The following is a 16,817-nucleotide window of genomic DNA, read 5'->3' as shown; positions in this document are numbered from 1 at the left end:
AAATCGCTGACCTCCTTTCACTCTGGTGAAATGACTTCTATTGATTTCTTTTACCTTTTCTTCTGATTTTTATCTCCATTTGCCTTATTGCTTCTCCCCCTGCCTTTTCACCCAATTTAAGAGGGGCAGGCGCAGAGGAGAGAGGAGGCAGCTCCCCTTTGGGAGGAACAAAGCCACCCGCGCCGGCTGAGCCTGCATAGCGAGGGACCCACTCACTATGGGGTCCCATCCATAACCCATCCATAACCTTGCATCAACAAGCTTCTGCTTCTTGGCTTGTTGCACTGATTTCCTTATGTATCTCGTCTCATTATCTGAGGGGGGGGAAAAAAAAGCAGAACTCTCAGTTTTACTTGATACATCCACATCTTACAATTTTAGCACCAATCATCCAGTCTTCCTCAAGCTAAAGCATTTGAGGTTAGGTAATTATACAAAAAATCATAATTTTTAATAATATTTTAAAAAATAAGGACTCTGATGTAGTGGGGGGCTAAGAAAACTTAAATAGGAAACTGTTAAACAGAGATCCCAATGCTATTTGTAAAAGCCATACATTTGAGGAGCAGGGTCATGCTACTGCAGTTCTTGGTTTGGTAATACTCAGCAATCCTGTTCCAGTACAGCCATTCTTATTCGTACCTCTAGTTCATAAATATCACATTAGGTAATTAGACAAGTAGAGAGAAGAAAAAAAAAAAATCCTTACAAAATCATTGCAACTCCTTACAAACTAGAATTACTGCCTCCTCCCTTTTCGTACCAGTTTTCAGGAGGAAAATAGAGTATTTAAGAATCTGGGTTTTGCATTTCTGGTAATTTAATCCATCACTGATCAATTAAGTCAATCATCTAGAAATTCAGAATTGTTTAAATGTCATTCAAAATTCAAGTGGAACTGGTTCCAAATGGCTTTGCATTTGGTAGCAAGAACGTCTATGTCAACTTGTCCCATATGGAGAAATTTGTGGTGACAAGTTGTGCTTTCCTGGACAGCTGGCAAAGGGGTTCTGATTGTGTTACTACAGAGAACACAGCTCAGAGAGTTACACAAATAATACGAATACAAGTGGTATTATCGAGCTGGTTAAAACACGCGCACCCAGGCCCACAGAACAAAGTATTCTCCTGTGAACTTCGTAAGAACAAAGAGATGCAAAATTTCTTTCTGAAATGCACTGCTTGGACCTTCTTTGGTAATTTTTGGGTTTTTAAGTGCAAAAATAGATTTTCTGGCTCATAACCCCTTCCTGTGCCCTCCCTGCAGCTAGAAATGCATTACAGCTTACATATACAGCACGTCTCTTACAGCACAGCAATGAGATCAGCAGACCAGCCCCGCTTTCTGCTAAATTATCCAGAAACAGGCAATGCTGCCTGGAATTATCTGACAGTAATTCTATTATCAGATTTAGTAATGCTGATATATTCCTTCTGCGTTTCCCAAATCTTCAAAGCAGGGTACAATCTGGCCTGCCAGTGTTCAGGAGGCACAAAAAGTGATCACGTTAAACGCTTACACACGTAGGTAAAAGCCCTTGTGCTGTTTCTTGACTTGCTGTAGCAAGGAAGATGAAGAAAGGACCATGACCTATAAAATGATAGTCACATAAACACAGTACCTGTCTCGTATGTAAATCGTGATTCATATTCCTATTTCTCTCCAGCAGAAACAAACAAAACCTGCAAGACACAGGACTGTCACCTAGCAGAAAATAAGCAGCGTGACCAGCAGGTCGAGGGAGGGGATTCTGCCCCCCTGCAGTGCTGTGTCCAACTCGGGGGTCCCCAGGACAAGAAGGACATGGAGCTCTTGGAGCCAGTCCAGAGGAGGCCACCAAGATGATCCGAGGGCTGGAGCACCTCTGCCATGGAGACAGGCTGAGAGAGTTGGGCTTGTTCAGCCTGGAGAAGAGAAGGCTCCGGGGAGACCTTAGAGCCCCTTCCAGTCCCTGAAGGGGCTCCAGGAAAGCTGGAGAGGGACTGGTGACAAGGGCAGGGAGGGACAGGCCAAGGGGAATGGCCTGAAGCTGCAGGAGGGGAGATGGAGATGGGATGGGAGGCAGAAATCCTTCCCTGTGAGGGTGCTGAGGCCCTGGCACAGGGTGCCCAGAGAAGCTGTGGCTGCCCCTGGCTCCCTGGCAGTGTTCAAGGCCAGGTTGGATGGGGCTTTGGGCAACCTGGGCTAGTGGAGGGTGTCCCTGCCCATGGCAGGGGTGGCACTGGATGGGCTGGGAGGTCCCTTCCAAGCCAAACCAGTCTGTGATTCTATGATGCCCTTCACAGCAGCTTACCTAGAGAGGCTGAACACTGCCTACTGCGTGCATCCAGGGCAACAAGGCATCTCTGTCAGCAATGCTCCACTGAGATGCTTGTTAAAACCTCCAAGCGCAGGATCAGAGCTGTACCAGCAGGACAGCGCCGCCGCCGTTGCCCCTACACAGCTCCCAGCAGGAGATCCTGCTCACGAGCCGGAAGAGCAGCAGCTCCAGCATTTGCCCCTGCACACCTACGACTGTGTTCACACAGTGCAGCCATTGCACACGGTAGAAATACACATATATGGCTCTTTAGAAAATACACATAGCTGGCTCTTTAGAAAAGCAGGGCAGGCACACAGCAATGCTCTCCAAAGCCTGGAGACAGAAGGTACCTCTCTCCAGGAAGGAATAATTGCTCTGGATTCCCACATCCACTAGCAAGACTACAGAGACACGCAGCTCCTTCAGCTTTCAGGCTTCTTGCTTTTTAAAGAGCAGGTCTCAAATAACTTTCTCAAAATGAAACTGAAATGTGTATCGGGAGCTACCATAGTACCAAAAATCAGAAAACCCTGAAATTTAAAGCGCCAAAGGACTATTTCCATTGTATAAACAGGGCACCAAAGAGCTGATGAGCCTAAGATCACCTCCAAGTCAAATCCAGGTTTGCTCAGTTCCAGTGCAAAGTCTGAATCCAAAACAGGCCAAAGGCAAGCTCTACTAAGGTGACTAGATTAAGAGTTATATCAAGCCAGAACAGCAATGTACTTAGCTGAGTTAAAATTATACACTCACATAGTACTGCCGTTGCTGAAATAGCACACGTACATCTCATAAAAGTTAAGATGGAAAGAGTTCACTTAATTTGAAGAAAAACATAAGTCCCATGTTAAGTGATATACTATTGACGAATTCTGACAAAAGTGAATTAAAAAAAAAATATTTAAAAAACTGGGCACATCCATAAGCCTCTCCACTAGCTCTGCACACAGCCAGCCTCCAAAAAGCCCTGCGGGCAGCACCAGGAGCTGGGTCCCCTGCGGCAGCTCCCATCCTTCTGCCTCGAGGATGAACAGCCCGGAGGGCTGCTGAAGGCAGCTCCTCGCGCCACTCCGAATGAGGCAGCCACTCCTGCACTTACAGATATTCGTAGCCATCTCAAATAAGCAGCCCTTCAAACATCTCGATTTGAGGATGGAGACAGCAGTGACTCATCTCAGCATCTTTTTCCCCCAAGGGGAGTGGTTCTGCAGGCGAGTCAGGTGTTTCCCGCGCCAGGCGCTGACAACCAGGGGTTTCCATTTCTCATCCTTTTTCCGAGCTCTGGCAGCGGCTCACACAACACGCACGGTATGAAACCACCTTGGGTGCTTCCATTTTCCTTCAGCTCTTAGCAGCAGAGTCCTACCTTCCTCCCGCACAGAAAGAGGGAAGGCAACTCTTACGCAGTGCTTCACAGCTCAACAATCACATATGGTACGATTAAAATAAATTGTTTATGCTGGCAGCAGTTTTGTTTGAAGTTTATGGCTAAGGTTATTCTATAATACTCAGAAAATCTGGGCTGCACATAAAGCAAGCAATGGACAGAATAAATCCTCTATTACCAATATAAGCAAACATTTTTCTCAAGTATAAAGAAACATGTGCTTCCGTATAGCAAGATTAACTTTGCTTTAAGATTTGTTTGTATCATTGAACTACTTTGCTTTGAAGCTAAATTGTAAAAGAGACCATAAAGTGAAAAATAATCAAGCTAATGTGTTTATCAAATGACAGCAGAGTTTTCCACTGGGTATTTATGGCTGACCCAGAAAGTGGTAAGAAAATAAAAAAGCATACAGATAGGTTCTAAGAGGAGAAAACCAAACAAAATGCAATGTAGAAGGGGAGAGGAAAAAAAAGTAATATAAAAGGGGAGAGAAGTAGAAGATGGATATGACACGGAGGTAGCAGTTCGAGACTAACAGGTCAGTCTTCACTAGTGGCATTTTGTATGATTTATATGGTGACAAAAATCAGTGTTGGGCTGTTAAAGAAGAATTAACTGCTGCAGTTGGAGAAGACTGAGCTGTATGGGTGCAGACAACTGTGTCTGCAGTGCAAGTGAAACAACTACTACGAGCATCAGCAGTAAAACCTAGGAGTAGCGTGGCTTCCCAGGGTCAGAGAAGTCAGCGCGTTTTAAAAGGGCACACGGCATTGATCAAGCCGTCTGCAAATTCTGTCAGATACACAGCAAACAAGGCAAGACGTATACATTTGCTGTGCCTGCTCCAACAGGCACAGATACATCGATATATACATAGATATATACATCCTCCAACTGCATTCTGTGCTTCCCTCACTAGGCTCTAGCGCCTGCAAGTACAGCTGCTCAGCCGTTTGTAGTACAGAGCAATGTATTAAAAAAAAGCCAGATGACTTTCCTTGGTAGATTTTTGGAACAGATTATTACTAAGTGAACAATACGAAATCTCAAAGCTCTGTGAGGAGTTGCAGCATTATCCACATCTCACTGTTGGCCTAAATACAGAGATTCAAGCAATTCGGGAGAACTGTACAGTCAGGAAAAGAGATTACAATGGCAGAAAAATCCAACTTCTGTTAACAGCTTTGCTAAAAATATTCACTAACCCAGTTACCCCAATTCAGATAACGGTCTCCTGCACACCCTTTGCTAAGTGAGAGAATAATTTAGCAGTCAGAATGATACTTGTGTACCAGAGACTCAACTTCCCTGCAGATTCCCAATGTGACTTTAAAAGTCAACTTTCACCCCCCAAAAGAAGAGGTTGTCTTTACCTCACAGGCTGCCACAAGGACAATTAAATAGAAAAGCCTGTGTCACAGCAACAATGGCTAAGTAAACTCAGGAATATTTTCTTCAGGAGTACAGCAAAAGTTATTGCAAGCCTTTGGGCCATTTGACATAGAAGAAAATGTGGGTTTCGGTATCACATCCTCCTCACGCAACAGAAATGTCTAACAGCAGCTTCAAAAGAACCACAGTTCTTCAAGAATCCTACTGTTCCCTGACCCAGAAGAGAGGGAGGCCCTTACACCAACCAAGAGCATCTCCTGTCCATCACTGTAACTAGGAAGCAGAGTAAGATTTCTTTTAGCAAAGAGTGAAGCACTGGAAAAAATGAATCACTTTTAGCAAAGCCATCTAAGAGGACAACTATTAAATATTTAAATCCCTATCTCTGAATACTCATTTCTCATGGGGAAAAAATCCAACATTCTTGGTTTCAATTAGACTCTATCTCGTAATTTGAAAATATGCATTTTCTGAAGTTGTCATGGGACCAATTATTGATATTATAATGGGAATCTGGTAACAATCACATGCCTTTCCAGGACATCCCATAAAAAGCCAAGAACCAAAGAGACCATAAATATTTAGAAACGGCGTGGCTCTTTCCAGCAGGTGAATAAAACCAGGAATCCATCAGAAATACTGCGCCCGTGACTCCACACCTTGAGGACTCTGAAGGATCCCATTTCGGGTATTTGGAGGTTAAGGGGTTTTTGCTGTTGTGTTCGTTTTAAGTATTCAATATTTTCACATTCCAAAATCCCATAAAATGGAGTAAAGGTATTTCCCCAGTTCACAAAGCCATCACACAGACAAGCACCTTATCCGATGCGTACCTTCTAGTGGAGCTGGAAAAACAAACATTGACCACACCGCAGCCAAGTCAAAAGTATCAAGCAGCTACCGAGCAACTCTAAATGACTTTTCTGCTTCTACACCCACAGCGTCAGCTGAAGCACGGGTCACCCCGTATTGCACACCCAGGCTGTTGTCTCAGATGACTTGGCTCCAGCGTCCCTTCATTTTTCAGCCCGCTGCCAAAGCAGAGCTCTGCTGCCTCACCCTGCAGCATCCTCCTTCCCAACAATACAGAGGATTGAGAGCAGACCCTGAACCAGGACTCATTCCCGCACACATACAGGGGTTTTAAGTCACCTGGTAAATAACTTTGCAGAATGAGCCTTACCCTGGCATGACCTCTGAGTTTTAAATGGCTGCAGCAACACAAAAGCAAACTAAAGAGGGCAAGTGAAGGCTCTGGCAGTAGTTGGTAGGTAATTGTGCTTGGTCTTGTTGGCTACATTAAGACAAAACATGTCAAGCTCAAAGGGACCCAACAAAACCAGACACAAAACATCCTGTGCACAGGACTGCTGTCTATGTTAAGAAAAAAAAGAAAACCCAAACCACAAATAAATCCCCTTGTGTAGAAGGGATCTTTTGATGACAACATTCACGTCAAATTCCAAACGCACTTTTGTATTCAACTAAACCAGCCAGAATTTAACAAGAAATGCATCAGCAACCAGACCGTCCCAAGCCATGGAAGCTAATAGGTGGAAACTGGATTATAGGTGTTTCTTTTCCAAGCAGAGAACAGATCACGCCATTCATTTATTCCCCCCTTCTCAACACGTGCCCACAACTCCCCTTTTCCCTATGTCTACAGTATTAACAATGAACACCACAGCTCAATTTATGCAACTGAAGTCTTCAAACAAAAGAACAGACAAATACTGATGACACAAGATATTTAACTTTCCTTGAATATTGTCCTCAGCGGAAGGAAAAGCCCAGCTTTAAGAAAGCACAGTTGTGAGATCTGCAGGTGGTGCGGCTCTGCAACATGCTCTGATACGCTGGTTACAGAGTTAGAAACGTACGTTACTGCCTGGAGACACATTCGGCATTTCAGAACCAGTAAATTTGGAAGAAAACAAATCCTAAGGTGAGTCATTTTAATGATAACAGGAAGGACACAAAGGTAATACTCAGGGTGTCAGCAATCTAGTTAAAACCAGTCCAGAAAAACTAAATTAAACAATCTCTCCTCCTATGTATCGGTTTTTACAGAAGCATTCTCCACACACGCACACCCCCCATCCTTAAAAAACTACTACAGAAAAAAGCATATTAACATTAAAGACTTACAAATGGCACCTCATCCTTCATTTTATCTTTTGTAAGGGCTTTTGTTCTTCTGGCACAGTTTGAAACACTGAAATAATACGTGGAGATGTAAGTTCCCACCACTCCCTAACAGCTTCCTCACTGCACGTTAAGCCTTGGTTTAGGGCAGGAAGCTTCAGGAGAAAGCATCTCCAACGATGCAGAAAAAATAAAGTACTCCCAGACTTCCCCAAATACCGATAAATCTGACTGTACCAGCCTCAACAGCCATTTGCAAAAATGAATCCAAACACCAGTGACTAACTACTGCATCTCCGGGGAAGGAAACAAAGACTGCAACAAGCTGCAAGGAGGTGCGTGAGTACAGATGCTCAATGCTCTAAACCTTCTGGTCTAAACCAAAGGCATCCTGCAGGAGCTACCAGAGGAAAAAAGACAACATTGAGAGTGGCATCAGACCACATTTTCTAGTTGTTTGACAATCTATCTTGTTGAAATATGTCATCTGTATTTTAAGTTTCAAAGCTTTAAGTAGGAATCCATGTTTTTGACAGGATAGGTATGCAGGATGAAGGTATTTTTAAAGATAACCAAATGGGACTAGACAAAGAGAAAAAAAGCCTTCAGTGCCCCAAGGAAACACAAAAGGGAAATTGCTCTGGTGAAAAAATAATAAGCTTTGTATTTTGAGTAAATTATCTTTCTGGCACTACCACCAACAAATAGAAGCTATTTTCACACCTTATTTCTCACTACATTTTTAGAAAACAGAAAAGCACATACAAGTACAACTCCATGCAAGAAGGACCCGCTGATCCATGTTGAATAATTTTCCCCCAGTTCAGCACTTACAGACAAGCTTGAAAGAACATCCCTTCCACAAGAGGAACAGCAGAGGATTCAGAAAAGAAACCGACACCCCCAAACCACACTGTCCCCGCGGAAGTGACGATCTATCCCTAAATATAGCAAGAATGCGCCAAGCAGTGCTTAACAAGCGGAGGATTTTGCTTTGAACCTTAACTGGGAGGAAAGTATCTCTGTCTCAGGAGCATCTTAGAAAACTGGTTTGGTGCCAGCAGAGTCCCGGGAGCCGAACTGGCCAGTGCTCATCCTGAAACGTGTGGTGCAGCCTGGGGGAACCCCCCCGAGCATTGCCGACCAGGGGGCCGGGGCAGACACGAGGGCGTTGGTCGTGCAGCTCTGCCCCCTGCGATGTCGCAAAGCTCCGCACGTGCCGAATCCCCACGCAAACCCGCCGCGTTTCCTCGGGAAAGCTGCCTGCCCATCCCGCACTGACCCAGCCCAGGTTACGGCACTGGACACGTGCAAAGGCTGGTGGTGGAGAAGGAGAATGTTTGGTGTTTGGAGAAGCTCAGAGAATTTTTTTTGCAAGCCCTTATCGAGACAGATTTTTTTCCACTGACTACATTACAGGAGAGTAAGTAATATTGTACATTACGTTTGCTTCAGTGCTTTATTGGAGTATTGCTGTGTCAAGAAATAAATGTATTGTATTTCTTGATAATTAGATCCAGAATGGTTTGATTCTTTAGCCAACACACTGTAAAAACAGAAGCAGAAAACTACTCTGTTGGTCATCTCATCTGTCCCGTGATTTTAACCTTCTACACAAGCTCCTGAAAACAAGTGGGAAGCACAGCACTATGCCTTAGGAAAACAACTACTCTCTTTAAATATCAAGCACACGAGCAGCTCCCCGTGAATGGCTACCACAGCACTTCTTCAGTTAATGAAATCATTTCTTCTGCAAGGCACAGAAAAGCCATCCTAACCCAGTGGAATCATCTTGTATTTGGTCTTTCCCAAACGAACAGCAATGTGCTATGATCTACAGGCTTCCGCTTCTTCCCAAGAGTGGCTTAAGCTACTGAGAGAAATCACCCAAAAAAACCCAAGTGCCAGATCTGTCAGTCTTGTGCTGCGGCTGCTCTGGAAATAGTCTGACCTGAAAGTAATGAAGCTCAAAGCCTCAGGGGAACGAGCACAGCACATCGTGGTTCATCTCGTCCGCAAAACAGGAAAATGCAGCAGGTTAGAGACATTTGCAGCTTATGCCAGGGGAAAATCCTAGGGTGTAGGAGGATTAGCAACACTTGTGAAAGAACTGGCTCCCGCAAAGGTATTTGTCAGCTCTAGGTGTCTTCGGCTATCATCGCTTCCATATAAATGTCACGCTTAGCTTGTATCTCCCAACAGCCCTTCACAAAAGCTTTCATCCAAAACTTGCTCCGTCTTCACTGGAAGAGAAGAGTTGAGCAGAGCTGGAAAACACACCGAAGATGCTGGGGGACAGAGCAAGCGTTACGTTCCCAGATTAAGCCTTCTGCTAGGAAAATGGCATGTTGCATATCCACTGACATATTTTACACCAAGATAGAAGTCCCATCTCACTTCACAGCCTACACCAAACTCGTATGAGCTTTTTAGAAAAAGTATTTATAGATTCATCATGAACAAAGTCTCTGTAAGCAGAACTGCTGTGCATTGAGTTAGAGATTGATGCTTGGCTTTTGTTAGAAGCACAATGTACCACACCCCATGAAAAAAGCCACGCAGCACAGTGTGGAATTTTAATTTATTTTTTTAACTAGTAATTTATCTACTGTCCCATGGGGTTTTTTGTGGATCCGTCTTAACCACAGAGTGACAACTGCTTCACAGCCTACAGAGATCTCTGTACAGGAGGGACTTAAGAACATGACTTTTTTCGCTAGCACAAACTCTGCTGACTTTACTGGCGTACACGAATTAAAAGGTAAAATCTACCCAAATATTCTAGGGATGGAAATAAGTGAGAATCTCTCCACAAGGCAACACTCCAAGCCGTACTTAGAGCAGGAAGTATTAAAAAATCCCCACAGCCCTGCTCAGATTCCACCCCACCATCAGTTTGATCAGCCATCAGTTTGCTTTGTATCAGGTGATGACTTTTTGTTTGTTTGTTTTTAGGCACAATAGTTGGTTATGTGGAATGTTTCACGGATGAAATAACAGAACTTTCCGCCATGTGAGCAAAGCCCGATCCTGCAGGGACCCTCCTGTTTACCCTGTAGCTCTCTGCTGGTTTTCCCACGGGTGGTTTGCTGCGGGAGCTGGCAGAGAGTTATGCCAAAGCCCCCCCCCCCCCAGTGCAGGCAGGGCAGGCAGGGCAGGCAGCGAGGGGCCGAGGAAGGCTCTGCGCTGCCCGCCTGACACCGAGCGCACAGCGGAGAACTGCAGTGCTCAGCAGCTCCTGCTAAGCTGGGCTTTACACATGCCCTCACGCTGCAGCTCAAAAAGCAGCTGACAACCAGAACGAAGAGCCTTTTATCCTCTTTCTGGTAATATTAACATGGGGATTCCAAGGTGGCTAGAAAGATTTGGTTTAGACATTCTGCTTTCTGAACAGGAGATATTTGCCTGAAGAATCCCCTTCAGATCAGCGGTTGCTCTAGACCTAAAGGAGAAAGGAGATGAAAATGCTCCTTCACAACTACATTCCTCTATTGCTTACAACAGGGGAGGAGAAAAAGGGCTGGAGGTGGTCTCCCCTGTAAACTAGGAAAGTATCCTCAGGGAGAGCATCCCACCAGGCGCTGAGCCTCTCTGCATCCTTCCTTGCAGGTGCTCAGGAATAAAAGCACTGGGCGGAACGGGAAGCACGAAGAAACCACAGGCCAGAAGACCGCCTCAGTTGCTTACTACAGCAAACAGCCCCACACTCTCCGACAAGACCGTAAGAAGCAAGCCAGCTAGAAAAATACATTTTAGGTATGTCAGCCAAGACAATCAATCAGAGAGTCACCTTGAGGTTGCAGAGGAGCAGAAACATAAAATGAAACTGCAGTCTGTTGAGACTGTTGGGTAGCTAACCACAAAATAAAGCGATGGATTTACCACCGTCACCTTTTCCTGCCATGGTTAAAGATGAGATTCATCTAAAAGGCTTCTATATTTAAAACTTTGAAGTAGAATTGAAATACAGCGGGTTTTCTCTGTTTTAACCAAAGGAAAACTTAAGGTAAGACATTTTAATCTTCCATACTTCACTGCGTTGCATGTGTAAAGCGTGTGAAGTTGGATGGAAGAGGCCAGAATATGAGACACTGGGTCAAATCCCAGCTCCAAGGGGTTTAACTGGTTTGAACGGAGTTAGGACATTGCTCTAGGACTTCCCTGGCAAAGAGCTCTGAACCACGCAACCACGGGCATCGTGGAGACGCAGCTTTATTCATGGCATGAAAGCCATCCTGGGGAAACTCAAGCCTAAGTTGTTAAACTTCCTTCATTGCTGTTTGTTTTCAAGAAATCTCATCGAGTCATGATCTTTAATTTTTGTTGGAAAATCTGCTCACAGCGCTAGAGAAGTATATTGAGAGGTGATGGTGGGAGGTTCCGAAACAAAGCGTTTTCCCCACAATTTTTGTTGGGAAGGAGAAGAAAATTGATTCAGACTTACTAGTCAGAAAAAGAGAGATGTTTCCTTTAAATCATTCGGATTTTCATTTTTCTTAGATGATGACAGAATTCCTCTGGGGTTTTTTTGGCAGTTTCGTTTGGGTTTTAGATTTTAACAGAACCCCTTTCTTACCACTATTTTATGGAACAAAAGTAAAAGCTGCATTGCAGTGTTTTTCAAATGCTATAGTAAAACACTAAAAAAAAAAAAAAAAAAAGTGTTTGGTTCTGGTTTATTTTTGCTTTGTGTGATGTTTCTAAGAGCTTTTGGAGACTAAAATCCTGCTTTTCTAGAAGGAAGTCTACTTCAGTAGTGCCTTCCACCAGAACTGGGAATCCTTCCCCCTGCCAGGCATTATTTGTTGGAGCTAAGCAGTCCCTCTAAACCAGTAAAGAATAACAAACGGTCCCGCTTTCTACTACCACACTGCAGCGGCACCCGCCGTAGGTCAAGTTACAGCGAGAGCTCAGCACTGCGAATAAAGAAGACAAAGAATATGGGAAGATTTTTATGTTACAAAACTACAAATATCCCCATGGAACCCCAGCCGGGTGGTTTCTCTTTGGGGAAAAAAAAAAAAAAATAAAAAAAAGGCAATATTTGGGAGATATTTCACTAGTTAAGATGACTAAAACGCACCCCTACAAAAAAGCCCCATGTTTTGCCCTGTGAAGGGAAAGGAAAAGCATATTCTAAGCTTCTGACTAGATTTGCAAGGTGGCAAATAACCCCCAGAAATGATCCTGCCAAATTGAACATATATAAAAATAAATATTTCTATGTATTTATATAAATAAACAAACACACACACTTTTCTTGTTTCTGTTTAAATTTCCATGGGAGGAAATTGACAGTTGCTGTTATTTTTCCTTTTTACCCTTACTAAAGGAATCAGCTCCTGTCTGCAAGATAGAACCACCTTTTTTTCAAAGCATTATAGTTACTGTTTTCCCAGACAGCAAATACTTTATAGACATAGATACATTATATACTTACACACTCACTTAGGTGGGAAAAAAAGGCTTCTAAATTCTACTTCTCTTAAAAAGACAGCATTATTAAGGGATTTACAGCAGATGTATTTTAATCTACTTTTAATATGTCTGAGGGTTTATTTATTTAAGGGGGGGGGAGGGGAAGTTGCTGACATTTGTTTCTGAAACATCCAAATGACTGTGCTACAGTTACGCTTTCGTTCCCAGTATTTGTTGACCAAAGACAGCCCTCCTTTGCTGGCTGAGATCAATAACCAATTTGATTATTCTATTGGTAACAGATCGTGGTGGGTGTCACGACTTTAGCCTTCAAAGACAGACAATTCATTTGGCTACGCAGAAAACATTTAATAAAAATGAATCAAGAAAAACAAGTTAGCCATTTATGTCCAGAATTGACTATTTTTTTTCCTCACTTTTCCATAACTGTCTTGCAACTCTCGTGAAAAAAGTTGCTAAAAACCTCAAGGTTTTAATAAGAGTCTTGACAAATCATACAAGTAATTATCAATTAGTTTGAAGCTCTCTATCATAGCACAGCGTGGATCATATTATTGGTTTAACCACAGTAGACCAATCTATCAAACGAACCACCAAAGACACGGGCTGGTTGGACAGTAAACCAAAAACGTACCTCAAGTTCAAGCCGGTATTGCCTACGTACACCCCCAAAACCAGCCCCGACGGACCCCTGAACGCAACCCCAACCGAGACACCCTTCGAGGACGAAAAGCAAAGGCCCCTTCCCGATGAACGCGCTGCGCCATGTTCAACGCTCGGCAAAGGAGCCGCATCCCGAACCACGGCGGGCCCAGATACCCCCACGCTTTGTTCGTTTTAAAGCCTTTGCTCTTGGGAACAGCCTACCCCCTGCAAAGCGCAGGGAAAACGCAGACTTTCGATACGTTACTGCTGCAAGCAGGTAGTGACTTGATGGATAAACTAATTTTTTTTTTATTTTTTTTTTTTTTTACCGAGAAGCAAAAACTTCACCTCGCATGGGTCATTTTAACTAACGATGCTCATGCAGTCCCTCCGGTTGCTCCGCAGGGACCCGGCGCGTCCAGCAGCCACCCGGGACAGGCACAGCGCATCAACCCGCCCGGGCACCGTCCGCCCCGGGGAGCAGCCCGGTATTTCGGGCCCGACTCGGCTTTGTCTCTCCGCGCCCGCGGAGGATGCTGCGCGGGGCGAGGAAGGCTGCGCGGCCCCGGGTGCGGAGCGCTCCGGCAGCCCCGGCCAAGGGGATCCCAGCGCAGCCTCCCCCCGCCCCCGCCACCACCGCGCACCGGGAAAACTTTCTCCCCGGCGGCTGCCGCAGGGGCGCGGCGGAGGCGCGGACGGCCGCCCCCGCGGAGCGCCGGCGAGCATGCCCAGTCACCGGCATGACATCAGCGCCGGCAGCGGCGGCCGCCCCCGCTCCCCCACCCCTCCCCGGGCCCGGCCCGCGACCCCCGGGGGGGGGAGCCCAGACTCCTCGCCCGCGGTGTGGGGGCGGCAGCCCCGCCGGAGAGGAGCGGGCCCCGCGGGGAGCGCCGCCGCCGCCCCTCCCTCGCTCCGCCGCAGCGGGAACAATGGGCGCCGGGCCCGCCGGCGGCTGGGGGGGGGGGGTGTCGGTGGTGGTCCTGCGGGCGGCCGGACCGCCGGGAGGGATGCTTCGCCCCGTCACGGCACCGCGCAGGCGGGAGAGGGATGCGGCAGACTCACCCCGATGACCACCGTCTCCTCGCCCTTGAATTTAGGGATGAATTTGTCCCCGCGGAGGATCTCCGCCTCGTTGAGGGGCCGGAACCGGCACATCACTTTGATGCTGCACTCGGCGGGATCCGCCATCTCGGCGGGGCGGGCGCCGGCCGCAGGGAGCGAGCGCTCCTCCGGGCAGGTGCCGCAGACGCCCTGCTGCTGCTGCCGCCGCTGCTGCCGCCGGCCGGGCGGGGCGGGGCGGGGCCGGGAGCCGCCAGGAGCCGCTCAGTGCCGGCAGCGGCCGCGCGCCCCGGCTCGCCCCCCGCCCAGGCGCGGCTGCGCGGGGAGGGGCGGGGCGGTGCGCGGAGCGGAGCGGAGCGAAGCCTGCGCCCCCTCAGCGCCCCCCCCCCCCCCCGAGCTCCGCCGCACCGCAGCGCGCGGGGCCTGCTGGGAGGCGTAGTCCGCGCGGCAGGTGGCGGCCGCCGCCAACGGCTCTAACGGTCCTAACGGCTCTAACGGTCCTAACGGCTCTAACGGCTCCCCTCAGCGGCGCCCGCCCCCCCGCCCCGCTCAGCGACCCCGAAGGCTGTCCCCGCCCCACTGCCGCCCTCCACCGCCAGCTCTCACGTTACCCCTTCGCCCTTGGTGAGTTCAAGTAATTAACGGGGGCTTACCCTTCTCAGCCCACACCAGGGGAGGGGGAGGAGGAAAAAAAAAAAAAAGAAAAAAACCAAAACAACAAAACACCAAAACCACACAAAACCCAACAACAGAAACGCACAGACAGGGAGCAGATATTTCATTTCCACCTGGCCTTGTCTGCTATATTTTTAGGTGTAGGTACTCTCTTCTGGACAGGCCCCCAGTGCAGCTGCTCCCTCAGGGGAAAATAATCTCAGGAGAGGACTGAAAACCTGCGCTTTGCCTCCCCCACGAGCCAGATCTGCAGCCAGGTTAAAGGATACTTACTCCTCCTGTGGTGTCATGCCAGTGCTTCCCTTCATTACATTACCCTTATTTTCTGTGAGAAAAAGCAGAAGCAATAGCATCTCTGAGCAATGCTTTGACCTTGTTACATTTACAAGAAGTTTGTCACGATGCAGTCAGTGAATCAGCATCTGGGAAAGACACAGTCTGTAGCCTGTTCCTGCACTTCAGGGATGCTCTCCTCCTCCGCTCTCTGACAAAGGAGCACAGCAATTTTTCTTCCTTACCTACAACTTACTCTCCTGCCCCCAACCCTGAGCCAAGGCTAGTTCATTTTACTGGATTAATGTCATCCAAAATAGTCTGACATAGCACATGTAGTCTTCTCCATCATTTTCTCCCTGCACATGTCTTTAAGCAGCCCAGCTCCTTGCAACAACTGTTGATGCCTTCTGGAAAGCAGGATCAGCCCCCAGACTTCAGCAACTCCTGGAACAGGTTTCCTCCAAAGAACAGAGTACCAGTTTCATTAAATTAGCTTCAGCCATGCAATTAAGATGACAGTGGTCAGTTCTTCAGCATTTCTACAGAGATTTCCCTTTCTTCTAGCCACAGTGGTTGTCCTCGTTACCTGATGTGGGTGCAAGAACAGTAGGCGAGTTACAAAGGTTCTCCTGCCCTTCTTAAAAGCAATTACATTAGGGAGCGTTAGCAATGTGCAGCATGTGATAAGAGGTTATTATATAAATGTGATTTATTCCCGTGGATAACCAATTATCTAGCCCCTTTTATTTCTCTTTATGTTTCAAGCTTTTTACCCTGAATAGCAAATTCGTTAGTCATGACAAGTAGGGGCTTAGTCATAAAAGACAACCGTTTTGACGAATTAATCCTTATTTTTTCACCATTATCAAGAGCTCATTTTGGAACAAGATAGGCAAACCCCTCTGTTTTCTTATTAGGGTAGGTATAATCTGCAATCAGCAAGAATACACTGAAGAGCCATCTTTTCTCAGCAATTTTCTCACAAACAATATTGCATTGTCTGTATTGTAGACAATACCGTATTGTCACAGAGCTGCTATTTTTACTACTTATTGCCAGATTAGTTGGTTAAGCAGCCCAGTAGGAAGGTTAGTTTTCAGCCAGATCCAGAAGTGATCAGAACCTCCTTGAGCTTGTGAGCTTCTGCCAGGCTGTTCCGGATGCCTGATGGAAAGTATGATTTACAGTTTATTGGGAAACTGCTTCACGCAAAACAAACTATCAAGATACAGATAAGTAGTCATACTTTGCTGCCGTGATCTTAACCATTATCATTATTAATTTCTTTCATTCCTGAAGCCGTGGCATTTTTCAGATTGCGTACTTGCAAGAAACACCGCTACAGCTATACCCTGCTTGGCTTTGTTGAGCTACAGCACAGTGGAACACAAGAGAGTTTTCTGACTATGGGTACCGCAAAAGTAAAAGAAAGCGAATCTTGATGTCATCGCATTTTCCTACAACTTTGTGGCAAGTTCTCCAGCTAGATACTA

General features: G+C 46.3%; 1 protein-coding gene across 1 annotated transcript in view; it reads right to left on the bottom strand.

Moving 5' to 3' along the window:
• The window catches only part of KIF5C (kinesin family member 5C), an 85,857-nt gene extending 71,147 nt beyond the window's left edge, over window positions 1-14,710 (bottom strand). The window contains exon 1 of the mRNA XM_075757286.1: window positions 14,377-14,710. Within this exon, the coding sequence (XP_075613401.1) occupies window positions 14,377-14,502 (126 nt within the window). The 5' untranslated portion in view covers window positions 14,503-14,710. The remainder of the gene's footprint in view (window positions 1-14,376) is intronic.
• Between the last annotated feature and the right edge of the window lie 2,107 nt (window positions 14,711-16,817).

This window comes from Balearica regulorum, chromosome 6 (assembly GCF_011004875.1).
Source record: "Balearica regulorum gibbericeps isolate bBalReg1 chromosome 6, bBalReg1.pri, whole genome shotgun sequence".
NCBI classification, from domain to species: domain Eukaryota; kingdom Metazoa; phylum Chordata; class Aves; order Gruiformes; family Gruidae; genus Balearica; species Balearica regulorum.
This window is presented reverse-complemented; position numbering and strand designations above follow the sequence as displayed.